The sequence below is a fragment of the Scomber scombrus genome, chromosome 16 (assembly GCF_963691925.1).
Source record: "Scomber scombrus chromosome 16, fScoSco1.1, whole genome shotgun sequence".
NCBI classification, from domain to species: Eukaryota; Metazoa; Chordata; class Actinopteri; order Scombriformes; family Scombridae; genus Scomber; species Scomber scombrus.
In genome coordinates, this window is record NC_084985.1 from 1,939,147 (window position 1) to 1,966,256 (window position 27,110).

Genomic DNA, 27,110 nt, shown 5'->3' on the forward strand with positions numbered 1-27,110 from the left:
ATATATTTATATAATTTTAATATATAAATTATTTTAACTTTATGAATCAAAACCAAACAAATTGTCCTGAACTTTATTAGGACGTAAAGATGCTACTTTAGTTGCTGCTGCTGAATTTATTCATAAATCTCTGGATCAGACATGTTTCAAAATAAAAGAACAAAATCTCTGGATTAGAGATGTTTCAAAATAAAAGAACAAAATCTTTGGATCAGACATGTTTCAAAATAAAAGAACAAAATCTCTGGATTAGACATGTTTCAAAATAAAACAACAAAATATCTGGATCAGACATGTTTCAAAATAAAAGCACAAAATATCTGGATCAGACATGTTTCAAAATAAAAGCACAAAATATCTGGATCAGACATGTTTCAAAATAAAAGCACAAAATATCTGGATCAGACATTTTTCAAAATAAAAGCACAAAATCTCTGGATCAGACATGTTTCAAAATAAAAGCACAAAATACGTATGCTACAATACGATTACAACATATGTTTAAATATATTACATTGAAATCAATGTGTCACACGGGAGGGAGGGAGGAAGGAAAGAAAGGTAGGAAGGAAAGGAGGGAGGGAGGAAGGAAGGAAGCAAAGGAGGGAGGAAGAAGGAAGGAAAGGGAGGAAGGAAGAAGGAAGGAAAGGAGGAAGGAAGGAAGGACAGGAGGGAGGAAGGAAGGGAGGAAAGGAAAGGAAAGAAAGAAGGGAGGAAGGAATGAAGGACGGAGGAAAGAAGGAAGGAAGGAAGGTAGGAAGAAAGAAGGAAGGAAGGAAGGTAGGATGAAGGAAGGGAGGGGGAAAGGAAGGAATGAAGGATGGAGGAAAGAAGGAAGGAAGGTAGGCGGGAGGGAGGAAGAAGGAAGGAAAGAAGGAAGGGAGGAAGGAAGGAAGGAAAGGAGGAAGGACAGACAGAAGGAAGGAAGGAAGGAAAGAAGGAACAGTCAAAGCAGACGGGGTCACTTTGACCCGGGAGGACGACAGGAAGGTTAAATGAGATCCAGCTCGCTATAATTAGTGAGTGTTTAAAGAGGGTTTCTGGAGCCTCGTCAGATGTTGATGATAAAAGTCTCGTGGCTCCACTTTCATATTTTAATATAAAATAATAAGAGAGTGATGTCATAGTTCTCATCTCACCAAGAAATAAAATATACATGTCATTACTATTTACATCTTCACTCACTGCTCAGCTGGTTCATTGATGGTTCTGCTCACACACACACACACACACACACACACACACACACACACACACACACACACACACACACACACACACACACACACACACACACACACACACAGGTGGTAAAATACAAAGAGTAAAATTCACATATTGTACATGTTGTGTTGGACCGTTATTGATGTTTCAGTGTGAAGTTTAGTCTCAGAGGAAATGATTCAGAACGAGAAGAGACGAGATGAGAAGAGCCGAGAAGCTGCTGCTGCTGCTGCTGCTGCTGGAGGCTCCGTCTGGAAACATCAGAGGATACACACAGGAAGTTAGTACAGGTAAAGACTTTCATATTAATTATTTAACCCTCCTGATGTGGTTAAATATCCTGACTCAACTTTAACATACATGGTGAAAACTCATCAGCATCTTTGTTAGGAACACCTGTGCAATCTAATTCAATCCATTACAACAGCTCTGCTATAAATTCTACTTTAACCCTCCTGTCGTCCTCTGGTCAAGGAAGGAAGGAAGGAAGGAAGGAAGGAAGGAAAGGAGTAAGGAAGGAAGGAAGGAAAGGAGTAAGGAGAGAAGGAAGGAAACGAGGGAGGGAAGGAGGGAGGAAGGAAGAAGGAAGGAAGGAAGGAAGAAAGGAAAGAAGGAATGAGGAAGGAAGGAATGAAGGAAGGAAGGAATGAGGAAAGAAGGAAGGAAGGAAGGAAAGGAGTAAGGAGAGAAGGGAGGAAAGGAGGAAGGAAGGAAGGAATGAGGGAGGAAGGAAGGAAGGAAATAAAGGAGTAAGGATGGAGGGAGGAAGGAAGGAAGGAAGGAAGGAAGGAAGGAAGGAAGGAAGGAAGGAAGGAAGGAAGGAAGGAAGGAAGGGAAGAAAGGAGTAAGGAAGGAAGGAAGGAAAGGAATAAGGAAGGAAAGAAGGAACAGTCAAAAGAGACGGGGTCAATTTGACCTGGGAGGGCGACAGGAGGGTTAATACTGAGCTCATATTGGGTGATAATGGTGTTAGGGTTTATTATATTGAAGGGTGTTCCTAATATTTTGTCCACTCTATTAACATACATGAGAGGGACACCAGTCATTATAACGCAGCCTAACACACCACCACTAACCTCAGTAATAAACATAAAGTAGAATTATCACCTTCCTGACAATGTATAAACTTCATAAAAGTTGAATGTATTGGTTTGAATTAGATTAAACAGGTGTATCTAATGAAGAAGCTACTAGTTTGTGATAATCCATCAATATATTTTTTCTCTGATCTTAAATTTAGTGAAAATAATTCATAATTTCTGCTTAATTTTAACCCAAAAATGAGCTATACTTTCATTTAAATGAGGCTTAATGATCATAATTTCCATAAATATGTGTAAAACCTGTGGTAATAAGTTAGAATGAAGTTGGCTATAAAGGTTTAATACAGAATTAGATGATAATTTAAACTTTTATGTTTTATAAACAGTCAATGGGAAGACAACAGGAGCAGTAACAGTTTCTCACCTGCTAGTAGTTGTTTATGTTCGGTCTGAAATCTCTGAGACTTTGAGTTTTCTATGGAAGCAATGAGTTAGAAATTAATACAAATTCATTTCAAACTGCTTGTGGTTTTATAGATGTTATATAAATAATAAAAGCAGTGTTACCGTCCACAGAGAGCTGCACGGTGCTGACAGCGAGGCCGTGTTCATCCAGAACTTTATAAATTCCTTCGTCTGATCTGGTTAAACTTTTAATCGTCAGCTGATTGTTAACTGGATGTTTCTGCAGACGTTGACTGTTCTCGTCTTCCCTCATCCACAGGACCGACCAGTCTGAGCTGTTTCTGTGGAGCAAAGATCAGCAACTGTTAGAAACCCAACTCACACACACACACACATACCCGTTTTTACTACCTCGTGGGGACCCCTGACTGGGTTCCACCCTTTCTAAAGGGTCTAGAGACGTAATTTTAACTCCTAAATTCATCATAATTCTGTTTGAACAAAAAAATGACTTGAAATATCAATAACTCACATATATTTGAAACCTGAATTTTGCCCCCCTCGTTGGGACCTGTAATGCTAACGCTTATTAGCATACAATGACATCACTGTTAGCCACAGTACAATTTATATTCAGTATTTGAACAAATGTTGGATTGAAACCCCTGACCCTAACCATTAACACTGCATCTAATAATAACACACTTTGTCAGGAAAAGGTCCCCACCGGTGAAATTCGTGCACTGCAGTACCGTGTGTGACCTCTGGGGTGCACACAAAGTCAGGTACCCTTTTTTTTTTTTTCCAAAAAACTGCACCAGGCCTTTCAGGAGGCTGTTTGCTATTGATTCCAATGCTCGTGCCTGTGGGGACCAGGAGTCGGTCCCCACGGGTTAATAATATGTCAGGTTGCGGTCCCCACCAGGATAGAAAAACACACACACACACACACACACCAGCACCACTAACAGGCTACAGGCTCTAACATGAAACCGGTGGGCAGAACAAAGATCTGTTTGTTTGAATACTTTTTTGTGTTGATGAAAACATCTCAACAAAGGAAACAGAGGAAAGGTTGCATTTAAAGGTTCCAACCTCCTACTTTGGAAACGTCTCCCACATAAAGCCTCTAAAACCCACAACAATGTGAGCAGAGTTTACTGGCTGACTCATAACTTCACCAGCAGCCTGTAAAGTTGCTTTTTTAAAATGTATTTGCAAACTTGGATTTTATAGGTTTCCAACGTTGTTTGGGGACAAACAGAGACGGTGAGATGAGGGAGGAAGAGACGAGACAAACAGTGTGGGTGAGACGAATATGAAAGACGAAAGGACAGAAGGTGTGTGTTTTGGGAGTTTTCCATTATTGACGTCAATCATCGGCTTATACGTGGTCAAACTAAGCTCTGTGTTCATTGCGAGGACACACCCGATGTTGGGTTTAGACACTGTCTACCCTTTGAGATAGTGGTAAGCAGTGAGTCTGCTCCTTTTTAGGGAAATCAGGAGGCTTTCTGATAGTGTTGCCATAGCAACCAAGGTCAGATATGTGTTGGACTGTTTCCAGAGGTTTGATATCGTGTTGGATGGAGGACAAAGTGATGTTTTGTCTTCAGACCAGGAGACTAGATTCTGTATACTGTAGATGTGAGATGTGTTGGATCTGCACATATTTGGGCATGACTCAACCTGTGTTGTTATCTGTGTGGTTTAAAGTATTTCCCTGGAGGAGCTGCATCATTAAAATCTCTAACAGTATAAAACATTCTCAGTTTATAAAAAACACAATTCTGCTTTTAAAGTCTGAGGTTCTACTAGGGCTTGAAATTATATCGTAATATCATGATATGTCATGAGTCGTCTTTTCCTGGTTTTAACATTCGTGTCGTCCTCCCGGGTCAAAATGACCCCGTCTGTTTTGACTGTTCCTTCTTTCCTCCCTTCCTTCCTTCCTTCCTTCCTTCCTTCCTCCCTCCTTCTCTCTTTCGTTCCTTCCTTCCTTCTGTACTCCCTTCCTCCCTCCCTCCTTCTTTCCCTCACTCCTTCTTTCCTTCCTTCCTTCCCTTCCTCCCTTCCTTCTTTCCTCTGTCCTTCTTTCCTTCCTTCCTCTTTTCCTTTCTCCCTCCTTCTCTCTTTCGTTCCTTCCTTCCTTCTGTACTCCCTTCCTCCCTCCCTCCTTCTTTCCCTCCCTCCTTCTTTCCTCCCTCCCTCCCTCCCTCCCTTCCTTCTTTCTTCCTCCCTTCCTCCCATCCTTCCTTCCTTCTTCCTTCCTTCCTTCCTTGACTCGAGGACAACAGGAGGGTTAAATGATGAATTACAGTAAAATATATAAATCTGATGATTTCTCTATAATATCGAGGTATTTGTTCTAAAATATCGTGATATTAGATCTTTTCCATATCGCCCAGCTGTAGGTCCTACGCTTGTTTTTTTAGGATAAATCATGATTTATTTTCTCACCTGTCCTGGAAGAGGACTCTCATTGAGTGATTGGTGTGCAGATCCAGAACCAGATCTTCACCGGGTGCTCGAGACTGAAGAGACTTGTGATCTGAGACGGAGAAAATAAGCAAAACCAGATTTATGAGCAGGAGACGGAAACAAGGGCAGAAATATGAGCTGAGGGTGACATGGACCTGCTCATGATGTAGATATAAAGCAGGGGGGTCAAACATGAGGCTCGTGGGCCAGAACTGGCCCGCTGAGGAGTCCAATCCGGCCCACTTTCCTTCCATCTGTTCTTTCTTTCTTTCTTTCTTTCTTTCTTTCTTTCTTTCTTTCTTTCTTTCTTTCTTTCTTTCTTTCTTTCCTTCCTGTCTTTTCTTCCATCCATCCTTCCTTCCCTCCTTCCTTCCTTCCTCTTTTCCTTCCTTCTGCCTTCCTCCTCTCCTTCCTTCTTCCCCCCTTCCTCCCTCCCTCCCTCCTTTCCTTCCTTTGTCCTCCCTTCCTTCCTCCTTTCCTTCCTTCTTCCTCCTTTCCTTCCTTCCTTCTTCCTCCCTCCCATCCTTCCTTCCTCTCTTCCTCTCAAGATTGGATGTTTGACACTGTTCTCTTCAAGATAACCGTTAATATTCTACAATAGAAAGAAATCAACCCAAACTCACCGAACACAGACAGCTTGACGCTCTGGATGAAGACTCTGGTTTTTTCGTCCCTCTCTCCGTCCACCAGCATGTAGCTCTCATATCTTCCCGTGTCTTTAATCTGAACGTCGTTGATGATCAGAGAACAATCTCCGGACCCCAGCTTCTCCTCGGGAACCTCCACCCGACCCTCGAACTGCCCCGCCTGCCACCTCTGCCCCCCCCGCTGCTCGAACACCTTGTTGACCAGCGTCCTCCACTGGATGTGGCAGGCGGGCGGAGCGGCGTCATTCAGGCGGGACTTCCAGCTGCAGGGAAGGACCACCTGCTGCCCCACCGTGGAGGAGACGGACAGGAAGTGGGCGGCAGAGGACAGCGAAGCCGAGTCTAGAAGAAAGGAGGAAAATCTGTTCATCAGTATGGAAACTCTTGGGAGGATATGTTGTACTTTTTTATTATTATTTAGACATTTTATATCTTCCATAGAGCGTGATAAACATACATTCAAATGCTTTTAAATCTATGATGGAGCTACATTATGAAAAGATATAATTATTTAAAACATATATTAATAATTTATTTGAATTCCTGTAGAAAATATTTATATAAGGAAAGAAGGAAAGGCGGAAGGAAGGAAGGAAAGAAGGAAGGAGGGAGGGAGGGAGAAGGAAGGACAAGGAAAGAAGGAAGAAAGGGGAATGGAGGAAAGAGAGGAAGGAAAGAAAGAGAGAAGGAGGGAGGGAGGAAGGACAGACGGAAGGAAGGAAGGAAGGAAGGAAGGAAGGAAGGAGGGAGGGAGGAAGGACAGAAGGAAAGAAGGAAGAAAGGGGAATGGAGGAAGGAAAGAGGGAAGGGAGGAAAGAGAGAGAAGGAGGAAGGGAAGGAAGGACTTTAAATTTATAATTAATAATTTCTTTGAATTCATGTAGAAAATATTTATATATATTTTATATTTATATACTTTATTTTCCATTTAATTATGACAAAGTAAATACATATAATTATGTTTTAATAACACTAAGTCTTTGGGAGGACATGTTGTACTTTTTATTATTATTTAGACATTTTATATCTTCCATAGAGCGTGATAAACATACATTTCAATGCGTTTAAATCTACGATGGAGCTGTATTTAAAACATATATTAATAATTTCTTTGAATTAATGTAGAAAATATTACAAATATAATGTAGATTTTTAAAATTGAAATTAAAGAATGGAAAATTATCTTTAATTGTAGCATTTAAAAAAGTCTTTATAAATGTAAAAGAAATAAGATTAATAATTATTTTCTTTTCTTTAACAAGTTTTCTATTTAATTATGACACAGTAAATATATATAACTGTGTTTTCATAACACATTATGGACATTTTTAGATTTTTAGGCATTTTAAATCTTCCGTACTTGGGGGTAAATTAAACGTCTGAATGTTTTTAATCCAATTATGTTTATAAACATTTTTATTTTTAAAGCTACAGTAAGATTACTCTTACTGTTTTTATAACTTGGTTGAATTCATTTAGAAAATCTAACAAACATTACAGAGATTTTTATATTTTATCATTTTATATATTTTAATGCTTTTAATTCTGTGACGGAGCTGCTGATGTTTTTTAAGCTACATTATAAATATATATTTAAATATTAAACATTTGATTTAATGTAGAAAATATTACATATATAAATGAGATTTTTAAACTGTATTATATATTTACTTGCAGCAGATATATTGTTGTATTTTCTTCATGTTTTCTTTTACATAATATTTTTCATTTTTACCCAAGTTCTGTAATTAAACTCATAATATGTCATTTCTGCTTCTGAGGGTCTTAAAGCGATATGAAAAGACGGAGTTAGACGGCGTTGTGAAGCAGTGTGGCATCATGGGAGTTGTAGTTAAATCACTGTTACCGATCAGGAGTTTTCTAACCACAAACACCTGGTGATAAAAAACCAGTAGAAACACTGAATGAAGCAGTTTCACTTTATGAATCATCGTTTCTGTGGAAACCGGACGTTGGGAGAAGCTACGAGACGCTAACGCTGATGCTAACGTTAACGTTTGCTCTGCGTCACTCGTCTGGGTTAAAAGATCGTTACTGATTTAAAAAACGATGAAATGTGGCTTAAAACTGGATATAAAGTTGATTTATGACAGATTCTGGTTGACGAACACGATCTCAGTGACCAAAGGAAACAAAGCTGATTAGAATTAGAGATTCTTTGGGTTAAAAATACTGATGGAGACATTTGAGTTTAGTTGTGTTTAGTCAATTTAATGCAGAAAAGTTCCATATTACACCTTTAAGTAAAACTTTATACTCCAACTCCACTATTAACCTTTGTGTCGTCCTCCCGGGTCAAATTGACCCCGTCTGTTTTGACTGTTCCTTCTTTCCTCCCTTCCTTCCTTATTCCTTCCTTCCTTCCATCTGTCCTTCCTCCCTCCCTTCTTCTCTCTTTCTTTCCTTCCTCTTTCTTTCCTCCCTTCCTTCTTTCCTCTGTCCTTCTTTCCTTCCTTCCTCTTTTCCTTTCTCACTACCTCCCTCCTTCCTTCCTTCCTTACTCCTTCCTTCCTACCTTCCTTCCTTCCTTCCTTCCTTCTTTCCTCCCTCCTTCCTTCCTTACTCCTTCCTTCCTACCTTCCTTCTTTCCTCCATTCCTTCCTCCCTCCTTTCCTTCCTTCCTTCTCTCTTTCTTTCCTTCCTTCTTCCTTTCCTTCCTTCCTTCCTCCCTTCCTCCCTCCCTCCCTCCTTTTCTTCTTCTTCCCTCCCTCCCTCCTTTTCTTCTTCCTCCCTTCCTTCCTTGACTCGAGGACAACAGGAGGGTTAAAGCACTACATTTATTCTCAGAGGAAGATTAAAACATTAAATGAGTCCTTCTCAACCTTTTTGACTTGTGGCCCCTCACCAAATAAAGAGCAGCATTATTATTTGGCCCCTTGTATCATATCAGTGAGTCATCAACAGTCCCAGTAAATCAATATTTAAACCTTTTCACTGTAATCTCACAGCTGTATTATGCTCCAGACAGCTCGGCTCTAAACTGGTTTTTAATGACAAACCAAAGCTGAACTCCTCCTCAGTGTAATGCGTTAAATACAGTTTAATACTCACCAACTACACTGCCGACCAGGAAGCAATGAAGAGACATGAACAACCTGAAAAACCCAAGAAATGTTTTATAATACCGGCTTCAGACAGGAAGTCTCATAATCTGACATCATAATGAACAACAGTATTCTTTAACATGTTTTCCATTTAATTATTAACTAAACAGTAAATATATATATAACCATGTGTTTTATAGGCGTTGTAAATCTTCCGTAGCAGGTGATAAATTAAACGTCTGAATGTTTTTAATCCATAATGTTGCTAAAATAGGTTTTCTTGATTTCTTGGTTTAATGTTTTTTTTAATAATTTGATTGAATTCAGATAAAAAATCACTAAACATCATGGTGATTTATATCATTTATTATTTTATAGCCTTTATTTACTTACAGCAGATTTACACATTGTTATATATTTTTTTATTAATTGGTAAAAAATATATTATAATAAGGTTTAAATGTGTCGAGTTTGACTCCAGAAAACATAAAAATATGTTTATTAAGTCATATTAATATAACATCATGTCACAGTTAATCAGGTTATTCTGTACATTTAACATCTGTGTTCGAACTAAATACTATTATTACTAATTAATTATCATTTTCATTATTATAATTATAATTATTATAAGTATTAGTACTATGTTGTAATCTGAGTCTTAATTGGCATCAATCCGCATAATTGAAACTGAGCAATTAGATCCATATGTTTCGTTTCACACTTCATGTTTTACTAAAAACGAAACTTCTCTCTCTGTGTGTATGTGTGTGCGCGCGCGTGCATGTGTGTGTGCGTCAGGCAGCAGCTACACACTGAACTGATCAGCTGTTAAGTTTCATTTATTTACTAAAAACGAAACTTCTGTGGGTGTGCGTGTGTGTGTGTGCGCGCGCGTGCATGTGTGTGTGCGTCAGGCAGCAGCTACACACTGACTGAACTGATCAGCTGTTAGGTTTCATTTCTACAGAAGAAGTGAAGGATCGCACCTGCTTTTCATTCTGCAGATGTTTTCATGCAAAAAATAAAAAAATAAAAAATTCTGCGTAGACCTGCCATAAAATAACTAATAACTAATAAATCAATAACTACTCGAGTTGTCTTATATTATAAATAAAGTGTAATATTTCTTACCAGAGTCGCTTACTGACAGATTTCATGTTGCCGCTGTGTTGAAACTCAGTTCAGTCCTTTCCTCTGCAGCCTGAGTCTGAGTCTGGGTGTGAGTGGGTTTACCATCCGATGAGGCACGCTTTATAATCATCTCATCACGCACTTCCGGTATGCTGTCAAAATAAAACGTGTGGGTACAGATATACCAACGCTTTATTAATAATAATAACTTTAATAACTTTATTTTATTTAAGCTGGAACATGAATGATGGAAATGTAAATATAATTAGAGGTTTTATTTATTTTATTTTATTTCACTGAAGTTTGTTTAATATGTTTTATTTTGGACTAGTTGCTGTTTTTTTGTTTTTTTTAAATTTGCTTTTATGACTGTTGTTGTTTTGTTTTGTTTTATTTTGTTCTGTTTTGGCATTTTTGAAGCCTCGTTTTTCCAAAGTTATCTACAAAAAAGACTTTTAAATATTACATATGTATGTTTTTTTTTTTAAATTAAAGGTAAAATAAGAAGCAGCTTTTTCTATTTGTAAACATTATGAAGGTATAATATAATGGTCAGTTTAAACAGGAGTAATTATTACAGCAAGAAAAGCAGGTTTCATTGTTTATTTGAGCTCTTGACTGTTTTTTTTTAAGACGCTTGAAAACTGAACTCAACTTTTATTTTGTAAGTCAGCTTCCGGTGCTATAAATGAACTTTGTCACTTGACCGATTTCTGCAGAAATGAAACTTTGGAGCTGCGGTGAATTACATGATGCATCGTCATCAGTTTCAGGCCAAACAGAGAGAGACAGAGAAGTGTGAATTCTGGAAATATTTAGGGGTTGTTAGTGGTGGTGGTGGTCTGCGACTGTGTGCTAGACTACTTAATAAAGTTCACTTCCTCCCAACTATAAACAGTGTTTGTTCACTTCTTGAGCTGATCAGTCTGCTGCAGCTCTTCCACAAACCCTGGAGATTATTAACATTAAGCATGGCAGGTCTAACATGGATCCTCTGTTTCATTTGTAAGTTATTTATTTATTTAATTATTATTTTCATGGTTTAAATGCAGACTTCACTCACTCTAGGGGCGTTCAATGACTTTTGGATAAGAGATAAAATAAGGTTAGGGGGTCGTGCTAAACATAGAAGCTGGTTGTCATAACTATGATGTGTGGCTTTTGTTTATGCTCATGGTTTCCGTCATCAGGTGGTGGCATCAGGTGTTTGTGGTGAGGGCACACTCTCTAAAAATAGCCAAAACTACACTGAAAGTATATCAAAGTGTCAGAGTTGTTGTGAAATGAACATCTGCAGCCTCGTTTTTTTTTTTTAAACGTTGCACAAATGCACAAAACGGGCTTAAAAAAGATCCTGATGTCACTTCAAAGTTGAGTAGGGAGAATGTGCAGAAGACTTGTGTTGTGTGGTTGTGTGAGACGATGTGATGCAACAACCAGGAGAACAGCTGCTAATGTCATTGTGTTTACTTCAATGACACTAAAGTCTTTCTATTCTAAAGTTATGATCTTGATTTTAAAATATACACAGTGACTCAGTTCACTTTTTATATTCTGGGTCACTTTTGAATGAATTCAGCTACAGAGAGGAAACATTTTTAGTCCTGAGTTGAGTCCTTCTATCTTCCATGAAGTGATAACAACTCCTTCCATCATTGGCATAAAGCAGAAAGTCACACTGAGCCTGACAGCAGCCTGATACTCACTAAACTATAATATCTTGACGTTTGATGTTAACTTGACGGTCAGCATCGTAACTTTCCTGCTCACCTGTCCCGACCCCCTCCTCTCCTCAGGTGTTGCAGGGTGTCATCTGTCAGAGGCCTCACCTGTTCTCCGCACTGCCCTGGTGATCCCAATAGGGGAGAAAGTCTCGCTGACTTGTAACGTGACGAACTGTGGAGAAATCACCTGGTTTATGCTGAACTCTGATGAGCTGCTGCCTCTGCTGACTGTCACATGGAGTAGCCTGGATGGCCCTCTGTTCAACCATCATACAGCAAACAGCAGTCACATCAAAATAAAGGCAGATCAGGAGGGAGGACCGTCAGTCTGGAGATCCTGGAGGTGGAGGAGAAGGACGCAGGGCTGTATTTCTGCAGCGCTCGGTGCGAAGGGGCTGTACGTGTTAACCAAGGAGTTCATCTGGCTGTTGAAGGTAAAAAAAGAAAAGAAAAAAGACATTAATTTGGTTATTTTTTAGTTTTCAATTCAATTGTTTTGCAATATTCATATTCAGTTTTATCACTCAGAGGTTTTTATTGTACTTGGAAAACAGTAGAAAAATGTTCATGATGATTCTTCTTCTTCTTCAGTATTAGTATGAAATGTATTTTTACAGACAAATACAAACTAACGCACACTGATGCTTTAAACAACACTATATGTCTGCAGCTCTGTGACTGTGAGGACTTTACAATGAGGTGATTTTGGTCTGTCTGAGATCAAAGTTGACATTTGTGAGAGAAATGTGGTGAAATTGTTGGTCAGTGAGTCTAAAGCAGTGTCGTAGATCTAACTGTGAGTCCACTGATGACTGATTTGCAGCTTTGGAGACCAAGTTTCCTGTTTAGTGATCAATCGACTGCATATATATGATAAAGCAGTTTGATTCAGATGTTCATACTCAAGAATGTTTTTTGCACCATCACATCAAACACTGAAGATTAAATATGAAAATATGCAAGTTGCAGGTGAACAGTTGCATCAGTGAGGGTGAAATCTATTAAAATACTCTAGATTTAAAATAGTAACAAGCTAAAAAAAAGAAAGGTTGCTTTCTGTGTAGCTGAGATGAAAGTGTTGGTGACATTTCTGTGGAAAGCAGCGGTTTCAGTGGTGATGTTTATTCTTATCTTATATGGAGCGATGCGGTTTGTGTTTAGGATGTTTGGTCACATAAACTCGGTCGAAGTCAAAAGAAAGAAATCCCCTCGTTCAATGTAGAGTTAGTCTGAAAGGTTGTTAGAGACCAAACATAAAGACCAAAGCCATGATCCGGTTCATGCTGGTTTACAGGTATTTCCTCAAAGGTTTCTTTCTTAAAGAACATTATTAACAGATTAATGAGTTTCTACTGTAGCACTCTGCTGTAAAGTTCTCATGTTAATAAAGATTAACCAATATTTATTTTAGATAAAGTTAATCAACTACAGCTCCTGTGTGTGCACATCATGCATCATACATGAAAATGTGGACAAAGCATTTCCTAAAACTGTTTCATTTTTTTAGAAAGAGGAACTAAAAGCCAGCTTGAAGAGATGTAACAGCAGTTATTTTGAGCATAGTTCATCATGTTAACAGTTAGTTTGTAGGAAGGTTTTTCATATTTATAAGAACATTTAGAGGCTTTAATTTCTGCTCAGGTTCAGCAGACAGCTCTAATCTCATCTGACTGCTGCAACTTATTTACATGTATTTTACCTGAAGTAACGAACGCTGCAGGTGTGTAAAAACAATCTATCTATCATAGATGCAAAACTTTTAATTTAGTTTTTTTTTAAACTGTCAGATGTTTCTCACAAGTCATTTCCAGGATTCATGTGGTTCACAGAACAAATGAGAATGAGTCATTTAAGAAGCTCTTTACTCCACTCTGGTGGTGTTTGGCCAGCAGTGGAAGAAGTACTCAGATACTTTACTGCAGTAAAAGAACCAATACAGCAATGTAAAAATACTCCATTATAAGTAAAAGTGATGCATTAAAAATCCTCCTGCAGTAAAAGTACTGCAGTATTATAGTGATGTAGTATGCAGTATTACAGTAAAAGTACTGCAGTATTATAGTGATGTAGTATGCAGTATTACAGTAAAAGTACTGCAGTATTATGAGCGATGTAGTATGCAGTATTACAGTAAAAGTACTGCAGTATTATGAGTGATGTAGTATGCAGTATTACAGTAAAAGTACTGCAGTATTATAGTGATGTAGTATGCAGTATTACAGTAAAAGTACTGCAGTATTATGAGTGATGTAGTGTGCAGTATTACAGTAAAAGTACTGCAGTATTATGAGCGATGTAGTATGCAGTATTACAGTAAAAGTACTGCAGTATTATGAGCGATGTAGTATGCAGTATTACAGTAAAAGTACTGCAGTATTATGAGCGATGTAGTATGCAGTATTACAGTAAAAGTACTGCAGTATTATGAGCGATGTAGTATGCAGTATTACAGTAAAAGTACTGCAGTATTATGAGTGATGTAGTATGCAGTATTACAGTAAAAGTACTGCAGTATTATAGTGATGTAGTATGCAGTATTACGGTAAAAGTACTGCAGTATTATGAGTGATATAGTATGCAGTATTACAGTAAAAGTACTGCAGTATTATGAGCGATGTAGTATGCAGTATTACAGTAAAAGTACATAAGTATCCCTCTGAAATGTATTAGAGTGGAAGTATAAAATAGCATCACATGGAAATACTCAAGTAAAGTAGAAGTACCTCATAATGATACTTAAGTACAGTAGGCTACTTGAGTAAATGTACTTAATGACTTTCCACCACTGTGTTTGGGATTTATTCACATTGACAGTAACAGTATGACGACCAGAAGTATCAATGAAGTTCCTGTTGTGTTGTGTTTTGTGTCCAGGAGGTGACGGGGATCCGGTCAGAGACAGATGGAGACAGCCGTGTTTCATTATGGGAGTCTGCGCTCTACCAGCTTTACTGCTCCTCTGTTTCCTCTGCATGGTGGGAATCTACCGCTGCTCAGGTGTGTGCTCAGTGTTACTGTCTCTCATCTGATTTTGTCTTTGTTAGGACTTACACATGTTCAGATCTGTGTTTTCTTCATAGTTTTATTGAATATATGAACAACAAAATAAGTACTATCAAACCATCATAACAACTAGTCTAAAATTAATTTCATCCAATCCATTTATCCAAAACATCTCTCTCTGCTCTCACCTGTTAGACACCCTAAAATAACCCTAACCCTTACATACAAGAATAATCAGCCAATTTTATTATTAAAACTACAATATGTCATTCTCACTACTTGGTAACAGTTTGGCACTGAAACTAAAGTGAAACGTCCCATGATTCAGCCACTAGATGGCAGCATAAGCCTGCCTCTCAGATGGCAGGGAGCCTCAGAGTCTCTCGTTTCCCACAGTCTTTTCTTACATTTAAACGTATCATGTAGAGAGTAAACCTGCTTTGATTACTGTTGAGGTTTTATGTTTTCACAAATGAAACCACAGCTGCATGTTTGCTTTCTTGTTTTTATTGTCTATTAGTTACACCCATCAATCAAACACGTGTCCAAAGTTAAACTGATTTCTATAAAGTTGAATCTAACATGCAACTCTAAATAAGGCAACAGGTGGTACAGCAGCTCGGCAGTGGCTTTTTTTCGTGTATTGTGTTAAAAAAGCAGCATAGGTTTAATAAAATGTAGGAAAACAGCCCTTACAGTTAGCTCAGTCTCCCAAAAGACAAACAGGAATGAATATTGAATGCAGACTGTTTGGTAGGATTAATGTAAAGGATCATTTTGTGAGGTTCTTTGTTGATAATCAAGAAGACTCCAGGTTCCTGATGGGACCCTGATGGGACCCTTACGGTGCAGGTTTTGAGGTTCACACCTGCTTCAGCAGCAGCCCGTAGGGCCGGATGGACTCCTGCACGATGGCCCTCGTCTGGACGTCGTTGCAGCCTTGAGGGACGTAAACCAGCCACACGTCCTCTCTCTGACACTTCGTCCTCTTCTCCGGGTTGATCCGGTTCTGAAGAACCACCTCGTACGTCTTCTCGTCCACTTTGGACTTGAACTTCTTGCAGTACTTCTGCGCCATCTTGACGTCTGGGGTGGAGTAGACGCCTCGGCCCCGGGTCTCTCCGGTGACAATCGAGGCGGCGGCTGCGTCCAGAAAGGTGGGCTCATCATCTTTGGGGTCTGCGCCGCGGGTCAGGATGAGGGAGCCGTCCATGTTGTGTCCGTGGTAGGAGACGGGCCAGGCGTCCTTCCCCGTCCCGAGCCAGCCGTCCCCGCCGTCGTACTTCTGCTGGACCCGCAGGGCGACCCGGCTCCACCCGCAGGGCCGGACGTACTGCTCGTTACCACGCAGGAAGGTGGTGTCACCGTCCTGCAGGTGGACAGACGTGACAACAGAGTCAGACATACATCAATCAATCAATCAACCAATCAACCAATCAATCAATCACTCATTTAGGGTGGATTAGGGTAATATGGGACATTGACTAAAGTGGGACAACTAAGCTCCGGTACATTTATCTCTTTTTCTATTAAATTATTTTAAAGCTAATTAGTATGCAAGCTGTGTAAGTTATATTGTTTAAAATGACACATGTGAACATAGAAGCTACTCGTTTTTTTAACCTGGCAGATAAGACTGCTTTGTATAAATCAAAGTATTTCTAAGCCTATAAACTACTGTCCTTTTGGGTACAATATCCAAAAATTGTCTTCTAATTTAACAAGGAAACATCTCAGGGATTTCATAATGATATAAGGTGTTGATATAATGTCCTGGATTCATGTGTAAATAAGGTAAACAAGTCAGAATTGCAAAAAGTGTCCCACCTTATGTGTGTAAATAATCTCAATCCATTATCGAACCATTAATGTTCATTATTGTAGATTTAAGTAGGGAATAAAGAGCCAGTAAAGTACAGTGTGGTAAAGGTGAGTTATGTAATATGTAAGGCCTGTGTCACGTGAATTGAGCGGACTTCACCTTTATATTGGTAAAGTCGTAGTTGTACTGTGGATGGAAGAAGTCCTGCGGGTTGATCTTGACCGTGGTCCTGAGCTCGGTGGGGGCCTCGGTCAGCGCCGGAGGGGAGCTGTACATGTCCTGGTCGTCGTAGTCCTGCACGGACAGCGTCCCCAGGCTGGGATACTCCAGCTCCTTGAAGCCCTCCTGCTTTAAAAACTCTTTGAGGGCCACGATGTTGACAAAGTCCTGCGGGGTGAGCTGCGAGGGCCCGGTGGTCAGCTCCACTTTACAGCCGGAGAGAGCTGACAGGGCCTCCACACACAGCTGATCGTTCGGCATGTTGACAGGATGTGGGAAGCAGTGAAGACGAAAGCTCGTCCTGCCTTTAAGAAAGAAAGAGATAAAGAAAGAAAGAGAGAGAAAAAGAAGAATCAGCCTGTTCTTTAATCTGAATCAGTAGTTCGTCGTTTCTTTTCTTGAAGAAAAACCGGAGCTCGCTGTCTGTCTGCTGCTCCGTCCGACGGCAAAAACAGCCCGACTTATAGTTTCACTTTCATACTTTTACTTTCATTTTGGTCTGGGCTGGATTTCTATTTCTGTTTCTTAAGGACAAACATTAAAGTAACAGTGTGCAGAGGAACAATCTAACCTGGTTACCAACATGTGAATGAAAGGACACAGTTATAGATCGTTTTATTTGTTCATTATGTGTGTTAAAAACGTTTTATTAAACCACTTTAGAAACATGTGAAGGACTCTTAAAGGATAAGTTCACAATTTTCAAGTGTCTTAAAACAACAGTCAGGAGCCCAAATAAACAGGAAGTGTGTTTATCTCGCTGTAATGATTCCTCCTGTTCATACTGACCATTAGAAGATCCCTTCATAATGTTTACAATGGAAGTGATGGAGGACTAAATCCACAGTCCTCGAAGAAGGAAGAAAGAAAGAAAGAAAGAAAGAAAGAAAGAAAGAAAGAAAGAAAGAAAGCAAAAGGATGGAGAGGAAGAACAAACAAGAAGGAGGAGGAAGATAAGGAAATGAGTCAGTGAAAACATCACGAGTCAAACATTCAAAATGACCTCAGCCGTCCAAATGAGTGAAATCTTCATCTTCTATGTTTCAACGTTACAGTGTTTTTAGTAGCAAAGTCTTTTTGTTACTATACTTCCACCACAGCTCAACAGGGAAACACTAAGAGGGAATCTGATGCTAAAAAGACTGTCAATGTGTCAGATATCACTTGATATGACTAACTCACACTGATGAAGCTCAATAGAAGCTGATCATCTACTTTTAAATGACTGTGTGGACACACTGTGATACAGTCCTCCATCACTTTACATTGAAAGCACATTTGAAGGTTTTAATAGTCAGTATGAACAGGAGGAATGATTACAGAGAGGGAAACCTGACTGCTGCTTTAATCTCTACTTATATAACCTCACAGTCTTCTCTGTTAGTGTGTTTGAATCTACAGAGAATGATCAGAGACTCTGCAGCTTTACAGAGCTTTATAGTTGAGTTTCAGCTCATTGTTTATCAGTCCGGCTGCAACTTTAATGTTCTGAGAAAAAAGGTGTAAAAAAAGCCACTGTTCACTACCTGAATGTCTTGACCTTGTCTGCATTTATACATTAATCTCTTTGTTATTTATCTGCAGGTAAACCAGCTGTTTGCTGCTGTCATACAGTGAGAAGTGACACCAGGCAGAAGGTAATAGATGTCAGTAGATGTCATTTTATTCTTCTGATGCAAGTAGAGCTCATAACTTTAAATGTTCAAATGATAAAATCTCTGTCATAATATCACATTTCAGTCAGAAAGTTTGAATTTAGTTTGTTTTTTGGTTGATTGAATTTTGAAGATGACACCAACAGATCATCATGGTTCTCAGCTATGATTTGAATAAATAAACTCATCATCCCTCCAGGAAGAACATTCATTTCTAACACTGACTACATGTTATCTGTCTGCAGGACTTTGATTTGCACTATTCCAGTCTGAAGCATGCAGACAAGCCCCGCCCCTCTGCCCGAGGAGCGACAGGATTGGTCAAAGACGATGTCACATACTCTACTGTGTCCAGTCGCAAGGACCGAAATGTGTCACATGACCACAGATAAAGTTTAAATACCTTCTATTGTCAGTGTTGTTACAGCAGAAAAACATCACTGATTATTAATCTGATTCTTCTAGTTTAAAAAATACCTTTTTACACATTAGTATCAGTAATGATTCATACTGTTATAAATGGTTTATTATCTAAAGAGTGTTTCTGCAGAGTAACACTGCCACCTGCTGGAGAGAAAGTAGATTACACTGTTACCACTGGTTTAAAGTCAGTTTCAGGTGTTACGTAGCCTATAATTATCTTAAAAAATATCTGTAAACGTGATTCTGTCCTCTGACTCTGATTCTTTTAAACTATTTCCAAGTTGTTGTTTTTTAAATAGGCTGTTGCACAAATGTAGATTTTGTAGATTTTCTATGATTTTGCTTCTTAATAATCAGTTTAATTTATCAGTATAATAGATTACAGTAATAATCCCAGTAATGCTGATATTTGGACAGTCTAGTCCGCCTGTTTGCTGGTTTTACTGCTGGTTTGATGAAGGGTCCGTTCAGTCTCTGTGTTCAGTGGACAGATCGGTGTGATATTTGCTATCTTGGTACCAAATGAGGAGAAAGTTGACTGATTTAGATAAAAAGGTGTTTTCTTAAAAGACTTGTTCACATTAGCTGCCCCAAAAATCTCGGTTTCTTCATTATTGTATTGATTAATCAGTCAGTTGTTTGTCTGTTAAATAGTAAAAAGTCCAAGTTGACGTCCTCAAATGTCTTTTGGTCCCGACCAACAGTCCATAAACCAAAATATTCTATCTACTGTTACAGAAGACCAAATAACCTGGAAAAATAATAACTGATTAATCGTTGAAGCTCTGCATGTGTGACAAACTGAGCGGAGCAGAGTAATAAAAGGAGAGTAACAAGTAATCTGATTACTTTGAAAAATGAATGTATGTCAGTTTTTACATGTTTTAAGTAACTCGCTCAGCACTGAAAGGATGTTAAATGTTGCTTTAAGCACATCATGATTTTGTACATATATGTGAAATAATACAAAGCTTCTGTGTTCTGTTGTGTTTGTTGTGATTGTTGTTGTTGTTGGTTAGTTGTTCACATGTATCTGTTAAAAGCTTTTCATTTTTAATAAAAACATTCTGATGTAAAACACTGCTGCCTCTTATTAAATGCTGTTGATTTGAAAACAGAGGGCTTCAGAAAACTGACAGCTTTCTTCTGTTGGATATTTGTTGGTATATTTTCATGTTTACAAAAAACCGAAACTGTTGTGAGCTAAACTTAAAAACACAAATATGACTGATTAGTGTAAAAATGTACGTAGTTATACTTTTAATCAGTTGGCTTCTTGTCTGTAGTCTGATGTTCCTTCATGATACAGCAGGACTTTATTTCATTTGAACTTTTGTTCTCATATTTTAAATGTATTTTAATTTTAGCTGAACTTACAAATGTATGTATTCATGTCTTCTTGTTATTGTAACAGCTGCTGCAGTGGTCCCTTAACCCTCCTGTTGTCCTCGAGTCAAGGAAGGAAAGGAGGAAGAAAGAAGGAAGGAAGGAAGAAGGAAGGAAGGAAGGGAGGGAGGAAGGAAGGATGGAAGGGAGGAAGAAGGAAGGAAAGGAGGGAAGGGAGGAAGAAAGAAGGAAAGGAAGGGAGGAAGGGAGGATGGAAGGGAGGAAGAAGGAAGGAAAGGAAGGAAGGAGGAAGGAAGTTAGGAAGGGAAGAAGAAAGGAAGGATGGAAGGGAGGAAGAAGGAAGGGAGGGAGGGAGGAAGAAGGAAGGAAGGGAGGAAGAAGGAAAGGAAAGGAAGGGAGGAAGAAGGAAGGAAGGGAGGGAGGAAGAAGAAAGGAAAGGAGGGAGGGAGGAAGGAAGGAAAGGAGGGAGGAATGAAAGGAGGGAAGGGAGGAGGGAGGGAGGGAGAAAGGAAAAGAGGAAGGGAGGAAGGAAGGAAAGAAGTACAGAGGAAAGAAGGAAGTTAATGGGGAGGAAAGAAAGAGAGATGGAGGGATGGAGGAATGAAGGACAGAAGGAAGGAAGAAAGGAAAGAGAGAAGAAGGAAAGAAAGACAGATGGAAGGAAGGGAGGAAAGAAGGAACAGTCAAAACAGACGGGGTCAATTTGACCCGGGAGGACGACACAAAGGTTAAAGCAACATTAAATTTGAAGTGAAATAAACTCGATATTTAAATCAGCATTAATCACATTTGGAACATTTGGATGTGATATTAAGGAAAGAGTGTTTACAGGCACAGTTAAGTTTCTTCTAGGTTCAGATGTAGAGTTTCATCCCAGTCTGACAGTGTTTGTGTTTGTTAGCAGCAGGTCTGGTGATCACAGACGAGTAGATGACGTTGTGGTGGTTCTGATCCGGTGGAGTCCTGCAGGGTCGGTCCCTCCAGTTCTGTCGGCCCAGAGAGGCGTAGTGGATCGTCTCCTCTGGCGGGACCGGACTCTCTAACCCCTCACACCCTGCGGACAGACAGGTGGGTTTAATTATTCATGGTGAGAAAAAAACAGCTGAGGATTATTGAAAAGCTTAAAGGTTTGATGATGTCACCGGTTTGACTGTCGGACGTCGTCCACGGCTGCAGCTCAGTGTCTCCACGAGTCTGTGCTGCTGCTGCTGCTGGAGAAGATATAACATATATAGTAATAATAATAATAATAATAATAATAATAATAACAATAATAATCATAATAATAATAATTATAATTATAATTATTATTAATAAATCCTTAAATATTTTTAAATTACAAACTAATTCAGTACAAATTAATATTTTATAATATTTTATCGTAAAAATACACATTTTACCAAATTACTGCATATAAAAATATTTTTTGTAAATAAACATAAAACATACATAAACAACTCACAATTTTGTTTTTTTTCTTTTCTTTTTAAAATGTAATCTCTATATTGTAGTTAATACGTCTTTAGCCGACATCAAGTCTCATTCTGTGTGTTGAATAACCCTTTTAATACATTAATCAGTTTAATTTACCATGTATTCATTAATATATATAAATGATGTCAAAGTTAGATTCCTGAACACAAGCTGTGTTCACATCGAAGCTTCAGAGGTGACGAATATGAACCAAACATAAGAATAACAACACTCATGACCTTCCGTACATTAACGGCTCACCTGCTTTCCTGTTCCTCCTCTTCCTCCGGCACTTCATGCTGGTCAGTAAAACACAGACAGAAGCCATGAGGACGACCATCAACCCCAAACTAACGACGGCCACCAACAACAGAGCTGAGAGGAAGAGCACAGGAACATGAGGTCAGCAGACATCTGATTTGTGGTTATAAACTTATTTCTACATGATATGATGTGTGTGAAGGTTTCATTGGGCTGACCATTCTCTGGTCTCTTCTTCTCATTCTTCTTTTCTTCAACCACATCTGATAAAACAGAAGAGGAAGAAACACAAAACACACATCAAACACAGTTGCGCAGTATGAACGACTTATACTATTAAAAAAATAATGAATCCTTTAACCCTCCTGTTGTCCTCGAGGAAGAAGGAAGAAGGAAGGAAGGAAGTACAGAAGGAAGGAAGGGAGGGAGGAAGGAAAGGAGTAAGGAGGGATGAGGAAAAGAGGAAGGAAGGAAGGAAGGAAAGGAGGAAGGAAGGAAAGAAGGACAGAGGAAAGAAGGAAGGGAGGAAGGTAGGGGGGAGGAAAGAAAGAGAGAAGGAGGGAGGGAGGGAGGAGGGGAGGAAGGAAAGGTAGGAAGGAAGGAGGGAAGGAAAGAAGGAGGGAGGGAGGAAGGAAGGACAGAAGGAAGGGAGGGAGGAAGGAAGGAAAGGAGGAAGGAAGGAGGGAAGGAAGGAAGGAAGGAAAGAAGGACAGAGGAAAGAAGGAAGGGAGGAAGGTTGGGGGGAGGAAAAAAGAGAGAAGGTGGGAATTAGGAACAATCAATTATCTATCTATCTACAAGAGCTGCTAAAAAGATTCATGAAATAACAACAGAGACATAAAGAGATGTGACACAACTAGAAGAAGAGCCATAAAATGACCAAGAAGACAAAAGATGATGAAAATAGCCACAACACGACTACAGGCAACACAGACTTTTACATATCGGTGTCCAAATCCTCCTCATCCCTTCATGAGTCTGTCTTGGTTAATAAATCGATGTCTTTCTCCTTCTGATATTTATATAAATGTAAAACTAAAAGTTGTTTACATGCAGTGTTTGTGTGATGCTGACCTGTTGTTATGCCAGCAGGTGTCACTGTTGAGCTGCTGGTTGAATGCAGCTCGGTCGTCTCTTTATGATCTGATGAAGGAAAAGAACATTTAACCTTTGTGTCGTCCTCAAGTCAAGGAAGGGAGGAAGAAAGAAGGAAAGGAGGGAGGAAGGAAGGAAACGAGGGAGGGAGGAAGGAAGAAGGAAGGAAAGGAGGGAGGGAGGAAGGATTGAAGGGAGAAAGGTAGGGGGAGGAAAGAAAAAGAGACGGAGGGAGGGAGGAAAGGAGGAAGGAAAGAAGGAAGGAGGGAGGGAGGGAGAAAGGAAAAGAGGAAGAGAGGAAGGAAGGAAAGAAGGACAGAGGAAAGAAGGAAGGGAGGAAGGAAAGAAGGAAGGAAGAAAGGGGGATGGAGGAAGGACAGAAGGAAGAGAGGAAGGAAAGAAGGAAGGAGGGAAGGAAAGAAGGAAGCGAGGAAGGAAAGAAGGAAGGGAGGGAGGAAAGAAGGAAGGAGGGAAGGAAAGAAGGAAGGAGGGAAAGAAAGAAGGAAGGGATGAAGGGAGGAAAGAAGGAAGGGAGGAAAGGAGGATGGAAGGAAGGATGGAGGAAAGAAGGAAGGAAGGAAGGTAGGAGGGAGGGAGAAAGGAAAAGAGGAAGGGAGGAAGGAGGGAAGGAAAGAAGGAGGGAGGGAGGGAGGAAGGAAGGAAGGAAGAAAGGGGGATGGAAGAAGGAAAGAAGGAAGGGAGGAAAGAGAGAGGAAGGAAAGAAAGAGAAGGAGGGAGGGAGGAAGGAAGGGAGGAAAGAAGGAATAGTCAAAACAGACGGGGTCAATTTGACCCGGGAGGACGACACGAAGGTTAAGTCATAATACACAAATGAATAATAAACAGGTGAGTCTAAACCTGTAGTATCATTAGCTTCATGTTTTACTCCAGAATAAATGAATTAAAATGAATATAACAGGAAACAAACAGGAAGTCATCCTACCTGTGAGGACAGTGACTCTGGCGTGCAGCTCTCCATTGCACAGGTAATCTCCAGCATCACACGGCTGCAGGTCCAGGATCTGCAGGGCCTCGTTTTTATAACTGTACCGGTTCTCCTCCTGCTCCACTTTCACCGTCCCGTTCTTATAACGGGTCAGGATGCACTCCCGCCTCCCTCCTTCCCTCCGATGAATCCACTTCTGTTTGGGTCGTTTTGAGCCTCTGCAGGGAAGCAGCAGCGTCCAGCCTGCAGACACCCGGAAGTCATGACCTGAGGGGGGGGGGGGGACATTATAGTTATATCAGTCATAGAGAAAGTCAATCTGCAGTGTTTATGAGTTTAGGTAGAAAGTGTTAGAGCCAGCTGGGGCGCTCTGGTCCTCTGAAATGAGGCCAACACGGAAGTAACTTAAAACTGCATTCTATCAAAAGGCCACCAGGGGGCGACCGCTTTGGTGTCAAAAGGACTTCCGTCTCTATACAAGTCAATGGAGAATTCACCAACTTCTCACTTGATTTCTAACCTCAGTAAACGTTTTCAAAATGTGTTTATGGTCTCAATCGCTAGTTTAAAGCCTTCTTCAATGCAGTATGATGTTCATTTGGGACATTTTGGCCTCCCTGATTTTTTATGTGACGATAAAGCAGGGTATGCATTAGGGCGTGGCTACGTGGTGATTGACAGGTTGATTGGTTCACAGGTTCAGGAGGGCGCCTCATGATCCTCCTGATGCCCATATAAGTAGAATCCCTGTTTTTATTTTACCCAGCATGCACCTGAAATTTTCAAGATGGCGCTGCTCAGATCCGATACTATTGGCCTCCGAGCAGCAGTCCACAAACCAATGGGTGACGTCACGGATGTTACTTCCAGTTCTTATATACAATCTATGGTTAGAGCAGCATGTTACTGTTGTAGCTGCTGGAGGTGGAGCTAGTTTACTAGCTTTATATACAGTTAGCTAGTTTAGTCCAGTGGTTCCCGACCTAGGGGTGGGGCCCCTCCAAAGGGTCAGCAGGTAAATGTGAGGGGTGGTGAGATGATTAATGGGAGAGGAAAGAAGAAAAAACTAAGTTCTGATTCACAAATGTGTTTTCTGTTTTTGGACTTTTTCTCTGATCTTTGATTTTTGCTGAAATATTGGATCATTTGAACATTTATTGAAATGAAAGCATGTGAGAAGTTTAGAGGGAAAAATCAGTATTTGGTGGAGCTGTTAACAACTCATAGACATCTGAAATGTGAGCCGACTACACACTGCTGTCTGGTTTCATCTTTAACAATGTGTTGTATTTTAAAAGCTTGTTAGCTTGTACCTCAAACTGTACTAAAGTAAAGTACAAGTACCTCAAACTGTAGTACAGTAAAGTACAAGTACCTCAAACTGTACTACAGTAAAGTACAAGTACCTCAAACTGTACTACAGTAAAGTACTAGTACCTCAAACTGTACTACAGTAAAGTACAAGTACCTCAAACTGTAGTACATTAAAGTACAGTACCTCAAACTGTACTACAGTAAAGTACAAGTACCTCAAACTGTACTACAGTAAAGTACAAGTACCTCAAACTGTACTACAGTAAAGTACTAGTACCTCAAACTGTACTACAGTAAAGTACAAGTACCTCAAACTGTAGTACATTAAAGTACAGTACCTCAAACTGTACTACAGTAAAGTACAAGTACCTCAAACTGTAGTACATTAAAGTACAGTACCTCAAACTGTACTACAGTAAAGTACAAGTACCTCAAACTGTAGTACAGTAAAGTACAAGTACCTCAAACTGTAGTACAGTAAAGTACAAGTACCTCAAACTGTACTACAGTAAAGTACAAGTACCTCAAACTGTAGTACATTAAAGTACAGTACCTCAAACTGTACTACAGTAAAGTACAAGTACCTCAAACTGTAGTACAGTAAAGTACAAGTACCTCAAACTGTACTACAGTAAAGTACAAGTACCTCAAACTGTACTATTTGGTGGAGCTGTTAACAACTCATAGACATCAGGCTGCTGTCATTGGGCGAGAGGCAGGACTAACATACTATACATTATATTTCCCTCTGAAATGTAGTAAGTAGCTTTATATGGAAATACTACAGTTAAGTACAAGTGCCTCATATTTTGAATACCATATTGAGTAAATGTACTGTTCGTGACAAATCATCATAATGGGAACTGAGTGTGAGTGTGTGTTGAAATAACATCCCTCCCTTATTACATAAAGCCTTCCACATCCCTTTTTCCCACCCCCACAGATATGTGTCAATATAGTGGCTTTCTGTTTCTGTTCAGAGACGTTTTAGTTATATTTGAATATGACTCTTCATTTAAAGTTACGATGTGTGATAACACCAACTAGTCCTGTCCAAGCTTGTTACTGCTGTCCAAAATGAGTCAGTTACCTCCTAAACTATGACATTAGACTGTTTTAAATGTTTTAATTAAAATGGTTGTGGTTGTAAAATGACAGTTTTCTGAGGTTTGGTAATGTTTAGTCAACAAAACCGAAAGACACGAACGCTGACATCCATCCTGAGGTTTTCTGGTGTGCTGTGTAAGTCATGTGTCTGACTGTCACGTCCATGTGAATTATTATATGATTATTTATTTAATAATGTCTCATTTATTAATTTATTAATGAACACTCTGGGTCTCCATCAATCTCATTAATGAAGCTTCAAAACTCCTTTTTTGGTGCATTGAAAGAAACTTAAACATTTGAAATTTTAAAATTAGCTGATTTCAGTAATCGGCTGTTTATTTATTATTAGACATCTTTTCATTCCCATAATGCACCACTCACAGCTCCAGCTCCAGTGTACCTGACAGCACCTGCAGCTCGGCCACCAGCTGCTGGTTGCAGCGATACTCTCCGCTGTCGGAGTCGTCGAGCCGCCGCAGACAGAGCTCGCCATCGGTCAGCAGACTGAAGCGTCGGGGGTCCCAGTTGGTCTCGTAGTTTCCCTGCCGGGTCACCAGGACCGTCCTGTCCTGCCGGGTCCAGACCACATCAGAGCCGTCAGAGCCGCCACACTGCAGACACAGGTGGTGATCCTCTGGGACTGAAACCTGGATCACTGCAGGAGGAGAGAGGAGGCCTTCAGACCCGAAACTCTCCACCTGCAGACCTGAAGAAAGAAG

At 39.8% G+C, this 27,110-nt stretch overlaps 4 protein-coding genes and 1 gene segment (V, D, J or C); 2 read left to right on the forward strand and 3 right to left on the reverse strand.

Moving 5' to 3' along the window:
• LOC133996245 (immunoglobulin kappa light chain-like) overlaps positions 1–27,110 on the reverse strand; it is a 630,565-nt gene that overhangs the window by 445,556 nt on the left and 157,899 nt on the right. The window lies entirely within an intron of this gene.
• Positions 1–27,110, forward strand: part of LOC133996249 (Ig kappa chain V-III region MOPC 63-like) — a 630,498-nt gene that overhangs the window by 443,784 nt on the left and 159,604 nt on the right.
• The window catches only part of vps52 (VPS52 subunit of GARP complex), a 142,486-nt gene that overhangs the window by 16,078 nt on the left and 99,298 nt on the right, over positions 1–27,110 (forward strand). The window lies entirely within an intron of this gene.
• lgals17 (galectin 17) lies at positions 699–10,093 on the reverse strand. The gene is made up of 7 exons (XM_062435828.1): positions 10,000–10,093; positions 8,873–8,916; positions 5,777–6,142; positions 5,133–5,223; positions 2,835–3,013; positions 2,692–2,742; positions 699–1,475 (listed from the first exon to the last, which is right to left on the reverse strand). The coding sequence occupies exons 1-7, from the start codon at positions 10,023–10,025 to the stop codon at positions 1,390–1,392; spliced, it is 843 nt and encodes a 280-aa protein (XP_062291812.1). The 5' UTR covers positions 10,026–10,093; the 3' UTR covers positions 699–1,389.
• On the reverse strand, positions 15,105–17,217 carry LOC133996246 (uncharacterized). Its single transcript, XM_062435833.1, has 2 exons — positions 16,708–17,217; positions 15,105–16,095 (listed from the first exon to the last, which is right to left on the reverse strand). The coding sequence occupies exons 1-2, from the start codon at positions 17,026–17,028 to the stop codon at positions 15,589–15,591; spliced, it is 828 nt and encodes a 275-aa protein (XP_062291817.1). The 5' UTR covers positions 17,029–17,217; the 3' UTR covers positions 15,105–15,588.